At 42.2% G+C, this 21168-nt stretch overlaps 1 protein-coding gene and 1 long non-coding RNA gene across 5 annotated transcripts; one reads left to right on the top strand and one right to left on the bottom strand.

Moving 5' to 3' along the window:
- Positions 1–2792: 2792 nt before the first annotated feature.
- LOC145425567 (uncharacterized) lies at positions 2793–7665 on the bottom strand. The gene is made up of 2 exons (XR_013906289.1): positions 3046–7665; positions 2793–2966 (listed from the first exon to the last, which is right to left on the bottom strand). It is a non-coding gene; the product is annotated as an uncharacterized LOC145425567 (long non-coding RNA).
- myzap (myocardial zonula adherens protein) lies at positions 7665–20439 on the top strand. 4 transcript variants are annotated; one of them, XM_080298683.1, is made up of 14 exons: positions 7665–8174; positions 8931–9011; positions 12297–12389; positions 13055–13216; positions 13332–13424; positions 13538–13651; positions 13756–13908; positions 14568–14693; positions 14896–15024; positions 15667–15761; positions 16371–16476; positions 16902–16985; positions 17272–17333; positions 17770–20439. In XM_080298683.1, exons 1-14 carry the CDS (start codon positions 8097–8099, stop codon positions 18020–18022), a joined length of 1629 nt encoding a protein of 542 aa, XP_080154809.1. In that variant the 5' UTR covers positions 7665–8096; the 3' UTR covers positions 18023–20439. The 4 variants fall into 4 exon arrangements, with proteins under 4 accessions (XP_080154809.1, XP_080154799.1, XP_080154804.1 ...); XM_080298673.1 differs by having other exon boundaries at positions 17422–20439; XM_080298678.1 differs by having other exon boundaries at positions 17227–17333.
- Positions 20440–21168: the final 729 nt, after the last annotated feature.

Below are 21168 nucleotides of genomic sequence, written 5' to 3'. Positions count from 1 at the left end.
ATGTTGATTAACAAGTGACCTCTCGGCATCATTAAACTGCACCTCTCCAGTGTGGAACGTTTTTAATAGGTTACCTGGCTAATGTTGTGACTTCTATGTTGCACACTCAGTCCAAGAAACGTGTGTTTCAGATTTGGTGAGTATTTTTGGTTATGTCTAATATGCCAGCCACTTTATTGGGTACACCTCACTAGTTCCCCTTTGCCTTCAGGACTGCTGTAATTCTCCTTGGCATAGATTCACTGGTCCAGGCCATTTAAGTACAGGGAACTCTTTGTCATGTTCAAGAACTCAGTTTGAGGTGATTTGAACTTTGTGACATGGTGTGTTATCGTGCTGGGTGCTGCCACCAGAAGAAGAGTACACTGTGGTCATAAAGGGATGGAGATGGTCAGCAACCATTCTCAGGCAGGTTGTGGTGTTTACATGATGCTCCATTAAAGTGAGCCAAGACAATATCCCGCACTCTTACACCAGAACTGTTGATACAAGGCAGGGTGTCATGTTGTTTACTCAAAATTCTGACCATACCATCTGAATGTTGTAGCATATGAAACTCATCTCTCAAAATTGAAACTTGTCAGACCAGGAAACATTTTTTTCAGTCTGCTATTGCCCAATGCTGATGAACACGTGTTAATTGAAGCCTCAGTTTATCATTCCTAGTTGACAGGTACCTGGTGTGGTCTTCTGCTTGAAGATTTGGTGTATTGATGCAGAGGTGCTCTTCTGCATACCTTTGTTGTATTTGAGTTACTGCTGAATTCCTATCAGCTCAGAGCAGTCTGGCCGCTCTGACCTCTGACATCAACAAGCCAGAGAACTGAAACTAATTGGATATTTTCTGTTTTCATCAAGATTCTCTGGAAACTGTTGAGATGGCTGTGTGGGAAAATCCCGGAAGATCAGCAGTTTGTGAAATATTCATACCAGCCCATCTGGCACAAACAACTACAGCATGTTCAAAGTCACTTAAATCACCTTTTTAATCCGCATTCTGATACTATATGTCCAAATGCACTGAATTGCTGCCATGTGATTGGCTGATTAGATATGTGTTAGCAACAGGGAAGCAAGAAGGAAGAGAATAATACGTCACTTTAAATTATTGTGACTAATTCAATGTGTATTTTTAAACCAACACCCACAGAGTTGTATTGTGTTTTTTCTGTGTTGATCAGCAGCAGTAACATCACTCAGAGACACTAAACAAACATCCTGTGGATGCCTCAGGCGCTGAATGTTACAGTGCAGCAGGACAAACCTGCTCTCAGGGTCTCAGGGTGTTTCCAGCACTGCCTACAGTGAAGGAAATATTCACACTCTTTACCTGCAGCCTCAAAATAATATAATCTGATACCCTCAAAGCTCCTGCTGACAGGAGCTTTGAGGGTATTAGATTATTATTAATTGTACATAATTTGATAATACATATTGCGCTATTACCTGTTATTACTGAACATTGTGTCACACCAGTGTAGAGCTATTTTGTACACGGATGTGAATGTCATCATTTGTTTCACATAGAAACCCCTAATCTAAAATGTACCCATACCTCAAAATACCTCAAAACTACCCCAGTAAGTGCACAGAGTTACTTCTCACTGTGTAATGATGTAATATTTCATTAACAGTAGTCTGAGATATATATGAGATCACCAGATTGGTGTCAGATTAGTTTTCTCTGTTTGTTTTCTATCTAATTATTAAACGATCACATCATCATCAATCATCATTATCAAGTGGAGTCAGTCACAGAACTATAAACAAGATAATTGATTCTTGACATTAGATCAATGAATAGGTGGGTTATCAAAACTTGATGGCCGGCTATAAAGGCTAAAGCCTCAAAGGACAGTTGTAAATGTCTTGTCCTTTATTTACGGCACAGAGGCTGGGAAAACATCTAACGCTGTGTCACAACAGGAGTGTTTTGTTTGTTTTCCATCTGAAAGAATAAACGCCCAACAGGTTAGATGGCCGCCTCAGGAACAATTATCAAGGCTCAACATTGTACTAATCTCTCAGTATACATATATATTACTTTGTAAAACAAAAACAGCTTAAACTCCATTCCAGGTCATGCAAAATCAGGTGACATCAAATTAGCACACCAGCATTATCAGTGAATGTGAGTTTTTATTAATAAAACCTGTGCATTACTTTGCAAATTTCAGTGTTCGAAGTTTAGCAAATGTGAAGTATTTCGTGCACTGGCTGTCTGATTACTCTCCTGGAGTTAAAAGTAAATTTTTTGCTAGGAAGTGACGTGAAATGGAAATATGATTACCTCAAAAGCAGTGGCCTAAAGTTCATTAATGCTGGGTGACTGAACTCCAACAGCAACACCTGCTTGCTTCACATTTCTAAAAACATCATGGTGTTGTGAAACCATGTCATTTCATCACAGATGCAGCATTTGTCTGTCAACAGTTGTAAAGTTGCTGCTGCAGCTGTCAGGGAATGATGAAGTGTGGGACTGAGGACTCGATACAGGACGAGATCCATGGTCAAACTGACACAAGATGGAAGATAGGGCTATTTATACACAGAAAGTTATTTATTTGACATCAGGACTATTTATACATAAAGGGTTGATCATACAGCAGGACCGTTTATACACAGAGAGGTAGGGAACAAAGCTCAGAACAACATAAAACAAATGGCAACAATCGGGGATGCAAGGAAAACATGGCCAGGAAAGGAAAGCTAGGTAAGAACATATGTGTCACGGCGACGGATGGCCGGTACTGAATAGGACTCAGGTGCAGAAACCCAGAGCGGAGACAGTAGATGATTTAACAGTTTATTACGGTTAAGTGCAAGGGGGAAAAAAAAAGGGAAACGTGGCAAAGACAGAAAATGACGAGACGTGGAGCCTTGGTGTGGCGTGCCCAGGGGAACGTGGCTAGGGCGAGGGAACGAGGCCTGAGAAGTGGAACGGAGCTGAGTGGGGAACAGTCACACTGAGGGGAGAGGATATAGGAGTTAGGCAGGTAGTGAAGGCAGCTCAGAAGTGGCCAATATAAGAGCAGCAATTCTTACTTGCAGTTAGGGACCTGGAGTGTTTGAGAGGGGGATGATGAAGATCCAGGGGAGGCTGAGTGGCGTGGAAAGGCTGACCTGAGATCCGGGGCTCCAGATGGAGTGTGATGGCAGGAGGGCAGGCAGGTGAGGCACAGAGGGATTTCCAAAATGATCACTAGGTATCCCGAGTCCGGAGGTGGAGTGAGCCAGGGTGGGTACAGCAACTGTAGTACAAAAGAGTCTTTGTTAGTAAGATAAATCACAGCGAGAATTTGAAACACAAGACCTGTTACCAACATGGGTTGATGACGAACTGGCAGTGAGTGAACATCGATGTGTGGTTTAAATCCCTCTGGCTTGATTGCCTGCAATAGGCTCCAGGTGTGCAGGAGCTGGAGTTGGCCCTGCCCAGGGGCGGATCCCAGGTCAGTTCAGGAGCCTAATGGAAACTCCAGCCACCCACCGTAGACCATGACAATATGCTAAACATAGAGACTAGAAGACTCACATTAAACATGAAAAAAGAGATGTCGGATCAAAATCAAGACATGAACCAAATCTCGATGAAACTCATCGCTGGAATAATCGTGAAGTAGGAACTAAAGACAGAATATTACACTAAATGCACAAAACTCTATGGGATCAAACTTTTGGGGCCAAAACCAGGGATCATGACAGTAGCAGCAACTACAAGCTGAAATTCACTGCTGCAGGGATGCTGAGAAGTCACCAACTACTGTTGTCGGTTTCAACAGCTAAATCCCACACAAACAGCCAGTCCCACACACCAAAAAGATCAAACACCTGTAATCTGCACGCAACAGCAAACAATAGTCTCCTTATTACTGTGTTTAATGTGAACCTCTAATTATCATTGTCTTCTAGTGGTGGCGAATGTGCTCAGATACTTTAATTAAGTCACAACAGCAATACACATTCCTCTACGTAAAACTACTGCAGTGGAAATAAATAAATGCAAGTATGCAGTTTGTTTTTAAATGTACTGAAAGTGTCGAAGAAAATACATTCTAACAGCTTGGATTGTAGTAGTATTATACATGACATTAGCATTTTGTTAATGTTGAGTCATTACTGTGTGATCAGGAGTTTACAGAAGTAATCATTACTGATCAAATCTGACAATTACCGCCATCATCACTCATTCATTTCCTCGTGTTTATTACAGAGGGGCTGGAGCCTGTAGCTGTTAACGATAGGAGGACGCCCGAGTATTTGGAGTACTCAGAGAGAACAAGCAAAGTCTGCACAGAAACAGGCCCCACCTGGCTGGTGTCTTCAAAACCACGATCTTCTGCCTTCGTCAATTAAAAAGAAAGACCGGAAAAAGTAAAAGTTTCCTGAGCAAAAACTTGCTTTTCCAGCCACAAATTTTGTGTGACAGTTTAAACCAGATACAGCTTGAGCTGATTTCATTTTGGTGGAAATTGGGTCAAAGTAACAGCAAATTTGAAATCAGTAAAACTGTATATTACCCACAGTTTTTTTATGTGTCATCTCCAAACCTCACTACAATATTCGGGACAGAGACTAAACTACAAAGTTTTAGTACAGCTGTTGCCCTCCGCAGGGAGTTGTGCTCTCTGTGTGCTCTTGCTACGGTAGTATCAGTTGAATAATCTTAATCTGTAACCTGTACATACCAGTTTAACCATATTTCCTTTGGGTAGAAGTAAAACTCCAGCTAATATTTTTTACATTCCTAAAACATCCTTATGCACTTATTACTAATCATTAAAAACTCAATCATACTTATTATAAAGTTAAAATTGCCATTTACATTTGCTTTAAAGAGCGTGAAATGGGAAGATCAGGTGGTGGCGTCATAAATAAAAGACTGTGTAGCTGGAGGGCACTGAAGGTGTATTTGATGCTCTGGATAGGAGGACAGACTCACACTTACGTAACATTTGTGAATGATTAATAAATGAATAAAAACACACTAACGGATGGTATAGTGGTCTACTCGTCAGCACTGTTGCTTCACAGTCTCTTTAAATCTACCCACAGTGTGGGTCTGTTGTGTGGAGCAGGTGAGTCTAAGTTGGCTGCAGGTATGAATATGAGGTTGTGTCTCTCTCTCTCTTTGTGTTTACTCTTAGACTGGTGATCTGTCCAGGGTGCAGGGCAGGGGTGGGCAATTCCAGGCCCCGACGGCCGGTGTCCTGCAGGTTTTAGATCTCACCTTGGGTCAACACACCTGAATCACATGATTAGTTCGTTACCAGGCCTCTGGAGAACTTCAGGACATGTTGAGGAGCTAATTTAGCCATTTAAATCAGCTGTGTTGGATCAAGGACACATCTAAAACCTGCAGGGACACCGGCCCTCGAGGCCTGGAGTTGCCCACCCCTGGTGCAGGGTGTACCCCACGTCTTGCCCTATGACACCTGCGACAGACTCCAACCTGTCTGTGACCTTGAATTAGTTAAGAAGAAGAATGTTATTGTTTATGTCACAATATTATGACATAACTAATAGCATCGCTAAAGATGAATTAAAATCGCTATTTAGTGTTCTTTGTTTACTAACAGTATTAACAACACTGTTTACTCTATTTTGCTATTTGTCATGTATGAATTATTACTCTGTTTTCTGCTTATAAATGTACTCGTGTTGCTTCTTTATGTAGAAAGTATTTTTAGAAACTTTTTCGTCCTGTAAATCTGGTTGATGTTGTGACACCAGTACTGTGGATTTAATCCAGAGAGTGACTTTGTGATTGTGACGGGAGGTGAATATCATTATGAGAGAGAACTTCCATATGACATTGGACTTGGACAGAGTGGCTGCCTTACTGATTGCAGAAACACCATTTGTTTGATGTCTGGTTAACGATTAACCACAGAGTCCAGTAGAAATGCATCTCGTATTATTCTGCGAGCTTTTCTCATCATATTTATTGACGTGAGCTAACAGCAAAGCTTTGATGAAGCACCACGTGCAGCTGAACGAGCTCTCGCCAGGCAACTTGAGTCTTTAAACTTGATTCCTCATTCTTCAGAGACTTTGTCTCTAGTTTCTATTGAAAGGGAGTGACTGCAGCCATTCAAAAGAGGAATGTGATCTGGCTGTGCAGAAGACTGTGCTTCTGGTCCTCAAAGATAATTGTCAGCATGAATAATCATAAGCAGAGCGCATATTATGTCAGTGTAAAACCAAGTAAAACATGGAGTGGTAAGGAAGAACATTAAAAAATCATGTTTGCAGTGCGGTCTTTCTTTTCATCCCTCTCACGATATCAATAATTGATCTAGTGTAGCACCTCTGTTGGCTGGTTGGCATTCACAGTCATGTGGAAAAGCAACACCCTCGCTGTTTTCATTAGGAGGATGAGTAGCAGCCAGGTGCTGCTAATGAAAAGCACTCGATTAAGTGACAGTCAGCACCTCTATAAAAGCACAAGTTCTGTCGGTTTACTGGTCTGTATCATTCAGCTGTGTGTTAACACAATGCCACAATCTTCCCAGCAAATTCAACCCCAGGTCAGATCATGTAATGAAAAAAAAAGGAAAAAAACTACATCTCAGACTCTACAGGCCTCAGTCAGCACGTTAAATCTTAAAGCTTATGACTGTACGATTGAAAACAGAACAAGTATGGTTTGTTTAGAAGACTGAGGTGACGCAGGTGAAACAAACAAAAAGCGCCCCTTCATTGGTGCATAAAATTCAAATAACAAAGTCCATAAACAAATTCATCTAAATCCAGCAGGGGGGGACAGAAGGAAGCGTGCTAAGGGTAAGCAAACACTGTAACAGAGGACAAAGGTAAGACAGCGTTATTTATACTCACACACTGACCAGAGACACAGCTGGGAGGAAACAAGACACAGGTGGACACAATCAGCACAATCACAGAGGAGGAAGTAAGACTGAACACAAGACAGAGGACAACTAAGTAGCAAAGTAAAACAGGAAGAAAGTAACAATGACTAAAGCGGGAAACTCAATACAGGAAAACTCGATACAGGAAACAGACACAGAAGGAAAGTAGGAGAAAGAACTGAGGAAACTAATAAACTCTGATATAAACAGACCTTTGAAATCACAGGGCATGACATACTGTCCATTCAGACATGGAAGTCTATGAGCTTTTGTTTTTTGTCTTTTTATTCTATGGCCTGTCTTCCTACATATAACCTCCAATTTAAGTTATATTATGGACTTTTATTAGCAAATTTAAAAAAGAATAACTCTCTTAGTTTATGTAAAGGTTTCAATCAGATGAAGACCCTTAATTTTTAAAGGTTATTATATAAGAGCCCCCATAATGCGGCTGTCCTACCTGCGAGAGCAAATAATGAGAGCGAGTGAATAAGAGGGAGAAATCAGATTCCATCTCAATGAAAATTCTTTATTTTAAGTCTTTAAAAAAAAAAACCCTACCTCTGCCACTCAATGTGTTTTTTTTCTTCTTCTCACAAAGCAAAACCTCTATCTAAATGTGTTTTAAGTCTAATAACTCCTGTATGTATAACAGGCCTGGCAGGCAGTTATTGTCTCACTGCTTCATGTGAACAGTGGGCTCCTCTTATTAGCCACTCCCTTTGATAAGGCGCACTCCACCTGTCCCAGCCCGAGTAAAAGGATCCGCCCTGCCTGTGAAAGTCCTGCTCTCAGGGCCAGGAGGCGCAAAAGAGCGAAGCAGGTGAAATGTGGCCCGACAGGTCTGATGGGAGTGCAGAGAGACGTAGTCAGTGCAGAGAGGATTGCTGAGTGACTGACAAGCCTGTCAGTCAGGTGGCTTTAGGAGCAGTCTGGCTGGAATTAGGACAATGACATTGTTGTGTTTGTGCTGCTGAGAGCTGGTTTGCACCTGTTCATTTCACTGACTGAGGGGGAACCTCGCAGCCCTGAGGATACCCACTGCAGACGCAGCAGCAGAAGCAGACTTAGAGTGGAATTTCCCTCCTGTTCCCAGGCTGGGGCCGGGGGCGAATGGTCGCTCTGAGAATCTGAGCAGAACTCAGGAAGGAGAGTGAGAGGAAGGGTGGGAGGACAGCCAGAGAGGGAGAGGAAGAGAAGCCAGGAGTGGACATTAGAGGAGACATGCTTCGCTACGGTTCAAGACCAACTGTTTCCACCACCACCACCACAACAGAGGACTCTCCAGAGGCTTTAAGGGAGGTAAGAAGCTCGAGAGAAGCGAGAACACTGAAGATCTCTCTGTCTTTCCTCCCATTTCTCTCTGCTCTCCTCTTCTCTCTGTGTTTTGTCCTGTCCAGTGTTTTTTCCTCCCCTCTTCTGTTTGTCGGCTGTTGCTTTTAACTCTGCCGACACTTGTTTTCCTGTCTGTAAGCAAAGAGATCCATTTTCTCTCTCTCTAACGTTTTCTGACTCTGTTGTAGGATGTGTGGCTCTGTTCACTTACACAAGTGTGTAATGGGAGCTGAGCGTGCAGGAGGCAGAGCTGTCATGTTTATTTGAACAGCTCTCTGATAAAACAGGCCTTTGTACTTGCCCCACGTTTTATTTTATTCCCATGGTCGCCTCATGCAGGTCAACACGTACCGTAATATTTGGTGAAGCACGCTTGTAGGGTCTGCTGAAGAGTTCGGTTTTTTTCTTTGTACTAAATTTCTTATGAAAAACCTCAAAATAGTAAAAAATCAAACAGAGTTCCCACTTTCCATGTATCTGTTTTACTTTTTAACATTTTACTCTGTTTACTCTGTTTTGCATTTACATAAACTTTGTTTGGTGCCCTGTTGCTGCTGTATGTGAATAAGCTCACAGAATTTTTTAGTTGACAGTTCAAGCTTTGCCACAATATCAGAGATATTTAGATCTGAATTTTATTTTTCTTCATGATGACCATCTGTAAATTCCCCTAAATTCAAACATTTGCCTTTTTTGTCTGTGTGTGTTTGTTTTGTTTTCCAGAGGAGAATCAGACGCCTGAGACTGACTCTGTATCCCGGAGAAAATGGAAACAAGGAGCCAAAAACTGAAAAGTCAGACACTGTAAGTTTTGCGTCTCCCTCGGTGTTACCTCCACCCTGTTACTCCGGCCAGAACCGGCTTCAAATCCATACGGTACAATACGTAAAGTTACATTAACTCATTCACTGCCAGCCATTGGCAGTGAATGAGTTAAACCCATTGACTCATGCACTGCAATTGACGGCTATAGACGTCAATGGCAGTGAATGAGTTAAAGAGGAAACGTCATCACACTCGACTCAGTTTGACACTGCTGATCAGAAATAGTGACGTGTGGGAGTAAAAGCACCAATAAAAACCAAACAGAAACCCCTCCCACACACACCTTAATTCATCTTATAAACCATTAAAAGAAAGATGGTGGAAAAGCTGAGATTTATGTGCTTTTTATCATCTGGTCCAGTTATGCAATCATGACAGGAGGGCGTGTGTGTGTGTGTGTGTGTGTGTGTGTGTGTGTGTGTGTGTGTGTGTGTGTGTGTGTGTGTGTGTGTGTGTGTGTGTGTGTGAGATAATGCACACACAGCTGTTTTACATTTACTTCAAAGCTCTGCTCCATCTGTGCTCTAACACTCTTCCACAGAACAGAAAATGCTAATAAGTATTAACAGTATTAACTCCAAAGGACGGTAACTAAAACAAACAGAGCTCATGAGAAATTAATATTTGCCTACCGAGGTGTAGAATTACTCTTAGTCACGTTTAATATTTGCTGGTATGCTCTGTGATCCTGTGAATTATGGCTGAGTCGACGCCGCAGGCTGCGTGGGTGTTTGCTGTTGGTGGCTCTGCCCCGGTCTTTGTTTGTGATCGGAGGCTGATGCCAAAGTTTCAGAGTGAAAGTGTGAGAACTGAGTGCAATGCTTGGGTTAGGTTTAATCTCTGAGGAGAGGTTTTTCCTTGTATGACTGTGCGGTGTGCAGGATCCAGAAACATGATGGCTAGTTTTGAATGAACCTTGTGCAACATGTCCACTCTTTCCACCGATAGCACACTGAAGTAATCTCTGAATGTGGCTGCCTTTGGGAGGGTGTGACTGCGACTATAGGAACTGATGACAAAGGACAGTCTGATGAAGTGTGAACACAGAGTGGAGGGAAGCGCACGTGTTTAGAGCTGATGTGCACTTTAGTGTTTGGGAAGGATGCAGATTTGTGCCCTCTGCGAGTGGCAGCCGGTTTGTCCCAGAACAGACATCGGTGACTCCAGCAACAGCGTCAGCATCTGTCTGTGAGATGAAAATGGCAACAAGCGATGTAACGAGTGAAGAGAAGGGTGTTTTTAAAAATAAAAACAGCTGAGTAACAGAGTAACATCACCGCTGCTGGGTGGGATTCATGGCAACACAAACTGGATTTCTGAGACCAATCCAGATGCAGATTTTCTTTACAGTGAGGTATTTCACAATCATCATAAAGCTATCATAAAGATACCACTTTACTCCACACTACCACTCCTGTTTTCTTGTATCATGTGAAAAAAGTTTTCCTATCAGAAAGTATTAGACAACATGTCGCCAGTGACTGCTGCAAGTCTGAAAGCAGTCTTATCATTCCTGAACCCTAATCACCATGAAGTCATCAGCCTCAGTTTCACTGAAGTTCAACAGCAAACTGAAGCTTAAAGTGTACGTGGAACTGCAGCACAGAGTAGAAAACATCAGGCTGGAGCCAGTTAGAGGTTCAAGAGGTTAAAACTTGTGCCTAGTTCATCTGTTCATCATGTTTTCAGTGTGGCGCTTTAAGGTCTCTGCAGGCGCTGCTGTAATTACTGTGTTGTTGCAAAATACCTGCACGTGTTTACACTGGGTACTGATGCTTGTTTTTCAGATAACTATTCGCTCTAGTTACACTATCTTAGATCTTAGATGTCATCACCATGGAAGGTCAAATGAAGGTCAGCAGGAATGTGGTAATGGGGACTGCATCCAGTTAATCAACGAGGAAGGAAATGACCAAAATATCTTTTCTCAGAGATATCCAGCAATACCGTGTTTCAAGAGGAATGCTGGTTCTTCGCTGTGAAGTTAGAAAGGGCGTGTCCTGCAACTCGAGACATCGTGGATTATATCCAACCGGCGACTGCGGCCTAGATGATATGTAGCACATGTGAATCATGACACACGCAGAGGAAGTAAACAGAGAACTGTTACCAGACGATGTTTCTATACCGCCAGCATTGGATTTCATCTCCGTAACAGCCGTAAAGTGAACACGGTTCAGCCCAGTGAGCTACAGTGAGCATCCTCCGTGCTTGTGTGACAAATAAGGAGCTAATCAGGTCAGACGGTGCAGTCATATGATAGAGGAGTGAGTTCATACAAACAAATGACAGTGTTAGATGACAATGCACTGATGCAAGATTATTTTACCGAGCTGTCTCCGAGCATTTTTTTTAACATTTGTGAACAGCTCAAGCTCCTCAAGCAACAGAGGAAAAGTAAGCCAGAGTGCTTCTCCCACAAAACTGACAAAGGGCAGGTAAACACGGACCAGCATGTGGTCAAACATTGTAAAGTTCAAAGCTGAATGGGCAGCACGCAGGGCTTCGTGAAGCGAACTGATAAAGATGGCTGTGCTTCCCTCCCATCTGCTGGAATCCACATCCTCCCACCTATTAGCAGGCCTTTTCCATTTCTCAACAGCAGGTCCTCTGTAGATTGAGTGGTGCAGAAATGTGAGGCTGGGCTCTGTCCACGAGACCACACTGGCATCTTTGTTCCTCCTCGCTCGTATCTCTGTGAGATGTGGACACTGATGCCTCTTTTTCTGAGTAGTAGTCCTCAATGAATGACTTCTTTGTGTAGAGACATCTAAAAGATATCAGAATCTGTCTATCTCTAGATCTATCTATAGATCTATAGAAACTATATAATATTCACATACAGTTAAATAAATACTTCAAGAGCGTGTTTACTTGCATTTTTGTTTAGAATCCTGCACTTTAGGCTCACATGAGGCGTGCTGTAGAATATATACAGAAATGATAAAGCTTAATTGAAAATGTTTTGTTTTACACGAATCATGGGTGGCATGGTGGTTCAGTGGTCAGCACTATAGCCTCACAACATGAAGTTATGGGGTTGAACCTGCAGTGTAGTGTTTGAATGTTGAACCTGTGCCTGCGTGGAGTTTGACTGAGTGCTTTGTTTGTACTAAAGACGTGGATGTTAGAATTAGCAATGAACCTAAGAGCAGGCTCCCTGCTTGGATATGCTGTCAAGAGAATGGAAGAATCAATGGAAGGATGGTTGAATGGAAGCCATCCACATCAGTGTTCTTGACCTGTTTTTGTTTTATTTTGCAGACTGAAAATGAAAAAGATGTCAATGGGATGTGGAAGAGGAAGAACGGGCTCATCCAAAGAGAGAGTCCACCTGGCCAGGAGTCACCTCAGCAGGTAGACAAAGCAGCCACTGCTTCATTGAGTGTGCCCTGCGCATGCACCGTGAGGCTGTCATTAATATTGTATTCACACATTCAGCATGAACAGAGGCTCAGAGGTGACCGTGGCAAATGCTGTGACCATCACAGTTTAAAGACAGCAGGCGTGTTCAAAGTGTTTCTATTTGTTTTTATTTGTTTCAAGTGATAAACTATGGCAAAGCTAATAAAATGAGCTGGATCATGCAAATTGATTAAATGTAGTCTCTGAGCTAAAGTTGTTTTTATTTGTGCCCAGGACTTTTGCTGTGTATTATTTAGTCATTGCATTGTGCCACACTGCTCCTGTGCTGGTGTGCATCTGTTTTCATTGGCTGTTAGAGGCACAATAGACAGAAATGGGCAGCAGCTCATGTCCTGGGTTGCAGAAACACGACACCTTCGATGCACTCTGCACCATTTTTTAGCTGCACATTGCCAACTTCCTATTTCCACTGCACAGCAGCGTGGGCGCTGAAATACTTGATCACTTGCACATATGTATGCATGTGCATGTACATGCAGACTCATGCAGTGCATCTGTAAGTGTGCACACAAACACAGAGACACCATGCCAGCATAAGCCTGCCTCAGCGGTAGGTAGCTACAGAAACCTGACCGGCACAATCCTGTCTCCCTCAGCACCTCGGAGACATGACCAATGGGGTGCCAGAGACCTCGCTGCAGCATCATGGGCCCAAAGTGTATGGTGTAGTGCAGAGGACAGGCTCAGATAGACAGGAGGTGCTGGCACGCGAGTGGACAACCAGTCACCTACAGGATGAGATGAGATACATCAGGGAGGTGAGGAAAGACTGAGCCTTCAGGCCAATCATTCTTTTGCCATCACATCATCCATACAAGGCAGAGTGGGTTTCTGTTTAGATGATATCTGTGTTTTCCTGGTTTCTGTTTGCAGGTGAGAGATTCTCTTGAAAAGGTTAGAGAGCGGATGTACGGACAGTTTGGAGGAATGCAGAAATCAATGCAGAAGCTTTCGCAGGAACTCAGGGTAAAGATTATGACAACACCATGTGACCGGATGCACTGACATTCCTCATCAAACTCTGACCTGTAAAGCTGTGCATAAATCTGAAAAAAGCTGTGTGCCACGTGTTTCTGCAGGCTGCCAATGCACACAAGAGGAGTCTAGAGTCAGAGGTTAAGATCCGCACGGCAGCCATGGAGAACTTTGATCAGATGAACAGTTCCCTCATATCTGCTAACCTCACCTTGCAGGTAACAAATCAAAGTCACCAAACACTCCGAAGACATTTTCTTTTCTTTTTTTACTCCGGCTGTTACAAAAAGTCTTCACTGGCTAAAATAAGTTCCCTTTGCAGAAATCCCTTCTGGACGACTGTCAGAAGAGAGTGAGCTCGAGAGACGATGTGAAAAGTTTGCGGAGCACCTATGAGAAAACACAACAACAGCTCAGAGACAAGGAGCGTGAGCTGGCTGCAGTACAGGCTGAAAACCAAACTCTCAGGCTTCAGGTAGTCCCGCAAACACAAACTCTTTCTGTGGGAATGAACATGAATCCACGTGTGTCCACAGATGAAAAAACCCCCCAAAACTTTACAGTGGAAGTGGCTGCTTCTAATGCCACAAGGCCACGAGACCGAGATGTCAGCATGGCCAAAATAAATGGGTGGAATTCAAAATTTTCCCTCAAGTTTTGTGCAAGTGCTACTTTGTGTATGTTTAAAGGGACAGTGAAGTGCTCAGCTGTCCTGTAACAAAGTGGTCTGATGAGTCAGTAAGAGTGATGGAAGGACAGGACGTTTAGGACTTCATGACCCCTACCAACAGTGAATAAATCAATAAATGAAAGAACATTTTTCTATCTCTGCAGCAGGTAACATTAAAATCCAGCTTTACCGATCATCATCACAGTTCCTGAAGTTTTGAGAAACCATCTCCTGTCCTATTTTTTTTTTTTAAGTTTTAATTTACATTAGAAAGCAGAGAGTCCAGCTTTCAAATCACTGTGTGATCTGAGACACAGCAAACTTTTATCGAGCAGCTCTGTTAACATATCATATTGCTGCGGAACAGAAACACATCAGCTGCATCTGCATCTTCTACCCTGAGCAGAATGTGGCCTAATCAGCTGAGCAAAGCGCTAATTTTTGCTATGCTGTGGACTGTCCAGGCGGAGTCTTCACGGGAGGCCAACGATAAGGCGCTAAAGGAGCTCTCGGAAAAGCTAGAGAAAGAGTATGAGGAAAAGCTGCTGGAAGAACAACGCAGGCACAGGGAGGAGATTGAAAACCTACAGGTCTGCATTCTTTGGTCCTTATTCATACATACATCACACTTTGTTTTTGTTTTTATTTTGACAGCAGAAACCAAACCTATTGACGTAGATTACCTAAGGAAATAACTGTACACAATTTACAAATAAAAAAGTTACAAAATTCTTGACAATGAGGCAAGCCTAAGCTGAGAGAAGAGTGGCAGACATATTTCTGTTTGCACAGGCCCAACTCGATGAGTACATCAGACGACTGGAGGAAGCGGAGAGAAACATCAAAATCGCAGAAGCCAAGATTGCAGAGAGGGACCAGAGGATCATGGAAGTGGAGCGTCTCCTGGAGTGCATGGGAAAAGTAAGTCAAAAATGTAACGTATGTATATGTCTTCCTGTTCCCTTGACCCTTGAACAAAATTGTGTAAAACAAAAATTACACAATACTTTGAGGGATCTGTCATATATCAGTCAAATGTTTAGGAAACGATGAAGATGATACTTCTTAAATGTACAAAAGCAACCTTCTGTAAAAGGTTATGACCGTATACATGTGCACGTAGTGGAGTTCAGTCCATGTTTACTGCAAACAACATAACACTTGGCCAGCTGCAAAAACACCTAGGACCCACTACTTTAAAACCACATGCCTGATACCGAGGTTTCCCTACAGCTCAAACCGGTTGGGCACGGGACCACTGGGGGCGCCAGCAGTCAATCCTTTGACTCCTGTGGACTGTGGGGTGGGGCCTCCATGGATTGGGATTGCTGCCTTGCTTTAGTTGATGATCAAACTGATAGGGATTGTTGGAGTTTGGAGTGTTTTCCTGCCAGGAGAATCTTTTCAGGTGGATGTTACGTGCCAAAGTTCCCCATCAGGACCCTGTAATCTAAGGAGACGACCGATGTCAGTGATTTTACTTCCCAAAAAGACTCAAACTTTTGAGTATTAGGATTTTCATTCAGCCATAGGAAAACAGATAAAATGTTGTGATTTCCACAGGAGAAGAGCCAACTGGAAGAGCAGCTGAAGGACTGCGAACAGCGCCTACGCCTGATGGAGGTGACGGACAGAACTGACGAAACTGTAGCCAAAAGGTACAAATTAAAGTCCAGATAGAAAATTTGAGCCGCGCGTGAATCTGAAGGCTCTATTACAGCCCTTTCTCTAAAAGTGGATAAAACTTCGCCAAGACTGCATTAGATGTGAGGAAGTTCTTTGTCTTTGGTTTGTTTTCTCAAACATCAAGGATAAACTTTCATTCTTGGTGCAGAGATCTTAAACAAGGAGCTGCAAACACACAGGATGCATGATAAACCCCACCTCAGACAGCAACAATACTGAGAAATAATTGAATAGGATGGGATATTAATAAAAAAAAAAAAACATGTTAGTTTTTGTGTAAAAGTTCAGCTTAAAATTCTTTCGTACGTTTACCTAAAGTGCAGACCTGAAAGGTTTTTCAAGTCAGCTAAGAACCTTCATAACACTTTTTCTTGAAGCCTGAAGCAGAGCGGCTTACGCTTGGCCCTTTAAACCAGTTGAGCAAGATGCACTTTGGAGCAGGATGTTTATAGCATTGCAGGCAGATTAATTACCTAGAAGGGAAAAAAGTACATAACTTTTTCATCGATGTTTGCAAATGAATCAGGGTGCTAGAGTCGTATTTCCTTCATATGTGGGACTACATCGTGGTTGTTTTTTAGGTCCAAAGAGCTGGAAGGTGAAGCAGGTGATCTCCGCGAGAGGATCAAACACTTGAACGACATGGTGTTCTGTCAACAGAGGAAGGTCAAAGGAATGATTGAGGAGGTGAGTAGGATTTATTTATCTGTATGTAGACCATGGATTCAACTCCTCTGTTCCACTGTTTTGATAGTGGGAGTGTCTCATACATTTACACAAGTAGCCTGTTTACCATTAAAACCATGGATCAATGTCAATGCACACAAGGAACGGAGAACTTCACTGCACACAGAGTCAATAAAGGGCGGGACGTCATGCTAACGGGGTGAATTCATGTTCATAATTTTGATGGGAAGGGGTTGGAGATAAAGGGGCATTATTTGTCTTCACTGAAGTATTTCAGTTATTCATTGCCTTCATTTCTATGTATGGAAAAACCGAGATTAGATAACGACTCTAGTTAAGTTTGCTGTGAACTGGATTTTCCATTTCTGTTTTCCCTGTAAATTATATAATGTTTTTAAAATGCTTATCTTTTTGAATTTGTGAAGGTCGAATCTCTGCGAGCTCAAGTTGCTCAGAAGGACATGTTCATCTCTGAGCTTCTGGACAGGATTGCAATAGTGGAGTGTGAGGTAGGATGAGACTGGTGTGCTTTCTGTGTGTTTTAATAACTGGTGGTGGGGTGTGATAATCTGCTTCATGGCTTCAGATGATCACATGGGCTTCTGACCACTGAATAACTGAATAACTGTGTTAATCCCCCTCTACTGCTTGTTGCTGCAAGCGTCAGGTCATTTTTTTCATGCAAAGTGACGATAGTCTTTTGCATGTAACTGACCTGATATTTCTTGTTTCCTGTTTTCCTTTTCCTAGAATAATGAATTAGAAGACAAGCTCAAGTATTTTATGTCCACACAGAATAAGACGCGAGAGGTTTTGGAAACCAGAGAGAAAGGAGTAGGCTGTGATCTGCTCCCCAGGTAGGATTGTGATACTAAGTAGCATTGGGTTGTGTTTTCTTGATTAGGAGGTGTTTTCTCACTCTGGTTTCTGACTGTGCTTCTGCAGACATGAAACACAGAGGTATGATGTTGAACCTGTTCAGTGTGAACCAACTCATCTCTTTCCCATCCAACCCCCATCACCTGATCATCCTCTATCACCTGTGAAACTCCCATCACCCACCGAACCACTGTCACCGACACAGCCTTTGTCACCCACTCATCCTCTATCACTTAGACCAAGCCCTTCCTCCATAGTGCCCTCATCCCTGGCACAACCCTCATCATCACCTCCCATTCAACATCCATCGATCTCTCTAACACTGCCCACTCAGCCAAGGACGTTTAAGCTTAATAACCCTCCCCCCAGCAGGCTACATTCAAGTTTACTAAGGTACACTCCTGTCCAGTACAGCCGCTTCCTGGATTCCAGACCCTCACAGGAGCATGGGACATTCTCCTACATCCACCCATCTGAGTCTGAAGCTGGTGTCAGTCCGGTCCAGCCTGGAGAAGACGAATTGGACGCACAAACAAGCAGAGGCACACCCTCCATACAAGAAGAGTCCACTTCATCCCCGCCCTCTTCTCAACCACGATCAGGAGTGCGAGTTTATACGCCGTTCATGAAACTTATGGAAATGACAGCAAAGATAAACATAGATTAAAGTTAAGTAGCAGTCCTGGAAAATGCATGAGCCAAGACTTAAATAAGGAGAGTCAATGAAGCTATGAAGCCATTTAACTTAGTATAATTACTGAAAACAGGGTTAACAAGTAACGCACAAACTTCTTTTCATAAGCAACAAAATCAAAAATAACATTTTATCAAACTGGGAGTGAAAAAAAAAACTGGAAATTAAAAGAAACTCACGGAAGTCATTGTCCCCAGTTACAAACTAGTTTGATCCAGATTCCCTGTCAGATGATAGCTTAGTTTCCATGTGGATGACAACATGAGTGAACAGTTTAATTACTTTTCTTTAAACCTGTTGACAGTTGGATTTTATTTTGTGTTTCCTCTCTCTTTTTGTATCAGTGCTAAGTACAGAGCTAACCTGTATGTCAACAGTAAATATGTAGGTAAAGCTAAATAATAGTATCCTCTAACTCAGTCTGCGTATGCTGGGAAAGAGACAAGCGTATTAAAAGACTGGTTGGAGTAGTGCAGTAGTAACATCCTTTATTATTCTCTTACTTGAGCTTAACATTTACGTACTATATGGACCATAAAATTGTCAAATTGTTCACAGCAAATTGTAAAAAATAACAGTCTTAAAAACAAGTTTTAATAATGTAATATGATAACATACTCTGTGTTGGTATATAACATAGAGTAACGTTAACTTTAGGATTGAAAGTGAAAAAGTGGTGATGTAAAGTCAGGTTAGCCATTAAAACATCAGCTAGTGTGCTTCAAGAATACCGCTGACTCAGAATACATATGCAAAATAATAATATGTAAATAAACTACGTGGACAGAACTACCGACCTAGCTGCACATTACTCACGGTCTGATATCCCCGTGTTGATGTTGTTATCATCATAATAATGTTGATCCAGCATCAACATTACACCTGACCAATGACGTTGGAGCATTCAGTGAGCCAAGCATTAGCTTAGAATTTAGCCACATTCTAAGCTAATGCTAAACGGCATTAGCCAACCTAACTTGATAATGCCAGTTGGATAACAGCCAACCTAACTTGATAATATATTTATTACATTGCATAACTTTATAAAGAATATAGTTAATAAAACACACAACGTTTTATATAAACAAAAGAATCCCCCCCTCCTCTTTTATCAACAAAGTGAATGGTCAGTTGCAATGTTGATCCTGGACCAAGATTATTATGATAATGCAGGGACAACACCAACACTGGGATATCAGACACAACACAACACACAGCACACCTGCAGGAGCTGCTCTGCCATGTAAACCCATGCAACGGGAGCATTAAAGTGTGCTCTTTGGAACAACCAATTCTTTGTAAATACAGACTGCCTGGCCAGGCATTTGACTTTATACAACTGAATTCTAGTATTAATAAGAATTGTCTAATATTTTTGTCCATATAGTGAAAGTAAGAGGGTTACTTATGCAGTCAGAGCTGTTAATATTAACTAGACCAAAGAGTGGAATTTTTTCCCTTAAACTTCTATTGTCTTTGGTCAATTTTTATTTATTTTTACAAATATTCTTTTAAAAATGTACTAACACAAGAATCAGTTTTAAATCATTTTAAAGCTGGCACATCCATGTCAGTAATATCTCACTCATTTATGTCGGAGATAATGATTTTTGGCCAGTGAAGCAAAAAAAGTCTTATGTGGGTTTCTGTCCCATGTTTGCACATAGCTCTAATAATGATAAAAGTAGCTTGATGTAGGATGTAAATGATGTGATGCTATGTAAAAAATATTTTTCTAACTGATATAATATGGAATATATTTCTTTTGTTTACAGTGAATCTATTCTATTCATGTTGCTCACTGAGCTATGAGCGTTCAGTCCTATATGAAGGTCGATATGGTTATTGCGTGTATTTTCCTATCATTTTATATGTGGTCTGTACAAATTAAACATATGATATTTTGTTACTGTCAATAATATAATATTTATTACCATGCTTTGTGCCTTTGTGACAGCCTACTCTGTGATCCTGGTGGTGAAAGGAAAGCTATTTTAATTGGAAGCAGGGTAATGTGGTAAAATAGGACGTGGTAAATTCTTGAGAAATCTGTTATTAACGATATTAACTTTAATGAGGTGACTGCCGTTCCTGAGCCACTGGCACAAGTGTTATCCAGGTGTTGTCTGTACTGCCACAGCTGTGTTTGAAATAGTTTTATGATGTGCCTTTTCCTCGTTGATACATATAATACTACGATTAATGATGAGAGGCCAGCATCTGTTTGGATAATAAAGACTGTGCAAATGATCCTGAATGTGTCACAAGATGGCTGCGCTTACAAGAAAGAGGTTTTGTGTTTTCTCAGCCAAGAACAACTACAATTTCATTTTCTGTTTTTGAGAAAGGAGAATTTAAAAAATAATAATAATAAAACAAACAAAGAGTGATGTTTTGTTTAAGTGGTGAAGAAAGCTAATACTGCAAAATACCATCTAGTGCATGATCTGCAAGCAATAAATGAAATCACTGAAATGATGCCACCAGTAGTTAATCCCCACACTATACTGAATCCAGTCACTCCAAAAGAATAATGGTTCTCAGTGATACACTTATCAAACGCTTTTTTCTCAGTGCCTTTACACCCCGACTCATAACACCTGTTTGGCTTCACTTTTGAGGGACAGAGCCCTCACCTGAGAGGGTGTGCCTCTCAGGTGAGGGCAGACAAAGAGCGATTCAGAAGACCCTTATGAAAAGAATATCGAGGGAACAGTTTACCCTGCCCGGGATAGGGTTACCGGGGCCCCGCCCTGGAGCCAGGCCCGGGGAGGGTGCCCGAGGGCGAGCGTCTGGTGGCCGGGCCTTAGTCCATGGGGCCCGGCCGGGCACAGCCCGAAGAGGAGACGTGGGCCCATCCTCCCGCAGGCCCACCACCCGCAGGAGGCGCCATAGGGGTCGGGTGCATTGTGTGCCGGGTGGCGGCCAGGAGCGGAGGCCCTGGCGGACTAACCCCCGGCTGCCAAGACTGGCAAACCTTTCTAATAAATCTAATTATTTTCACATTCTTTTAACTCAAAAGTATGACTCAAACTAAAACTACATACTGATTATACAAGAAGTATGATGTGGCCTACAGCAGTATCATGATTCACTCATTTTGATTACAGGTACAATGT

This window comes from Astatotilapia calliptera, chromosome 1 (genome assembly GCF_964374335.1).
Source record: "Astatotilapia calliptera chromosome 1, fAstCal68.1, whole genome shotgun sequence".
In the NCBI taxonomy this organism is placed as follows: domain Eukaryota; kingdom Metazoa; phylum Chordata; class Actinopteri; order Cichliformes; family Cichlidae; genus Astatotilapia; species Astatotilapia calliptera.
The sequence above is the reverse complement of the archived record's forward strand: the minus strand, read 5'-3'. Positions and strand labels throughout refer to the sequence as shown.

What these genes read in the sequence shown, in the direction of transcription:
- myzap (XM_026168953.2), top strand. Translation starts at nt 8,097, where the DNA reads ATGCTTCGCTACGGTTCAAGACCAACTGTTTCCACCACCACCACCACA. An exon ending in AGCTTTCGCAGGAACTCAGG is followed by an intron (nt 13,425 to 13,537) that starts GTAAAGATTATG and finishes GTGTTTCTGCAG; the next exon opens with GCTGCCAATGCACACAAGAG. An exon ending in ACCAAACTCTCAGGCTTCAG is followed by an intron (nt 13,909 to 14,567) that starts GTAGTCCCGCAA and finishes TGGACTGTCCAG; the next exon opens with GCGGAGTCTTCACGGGAGGC.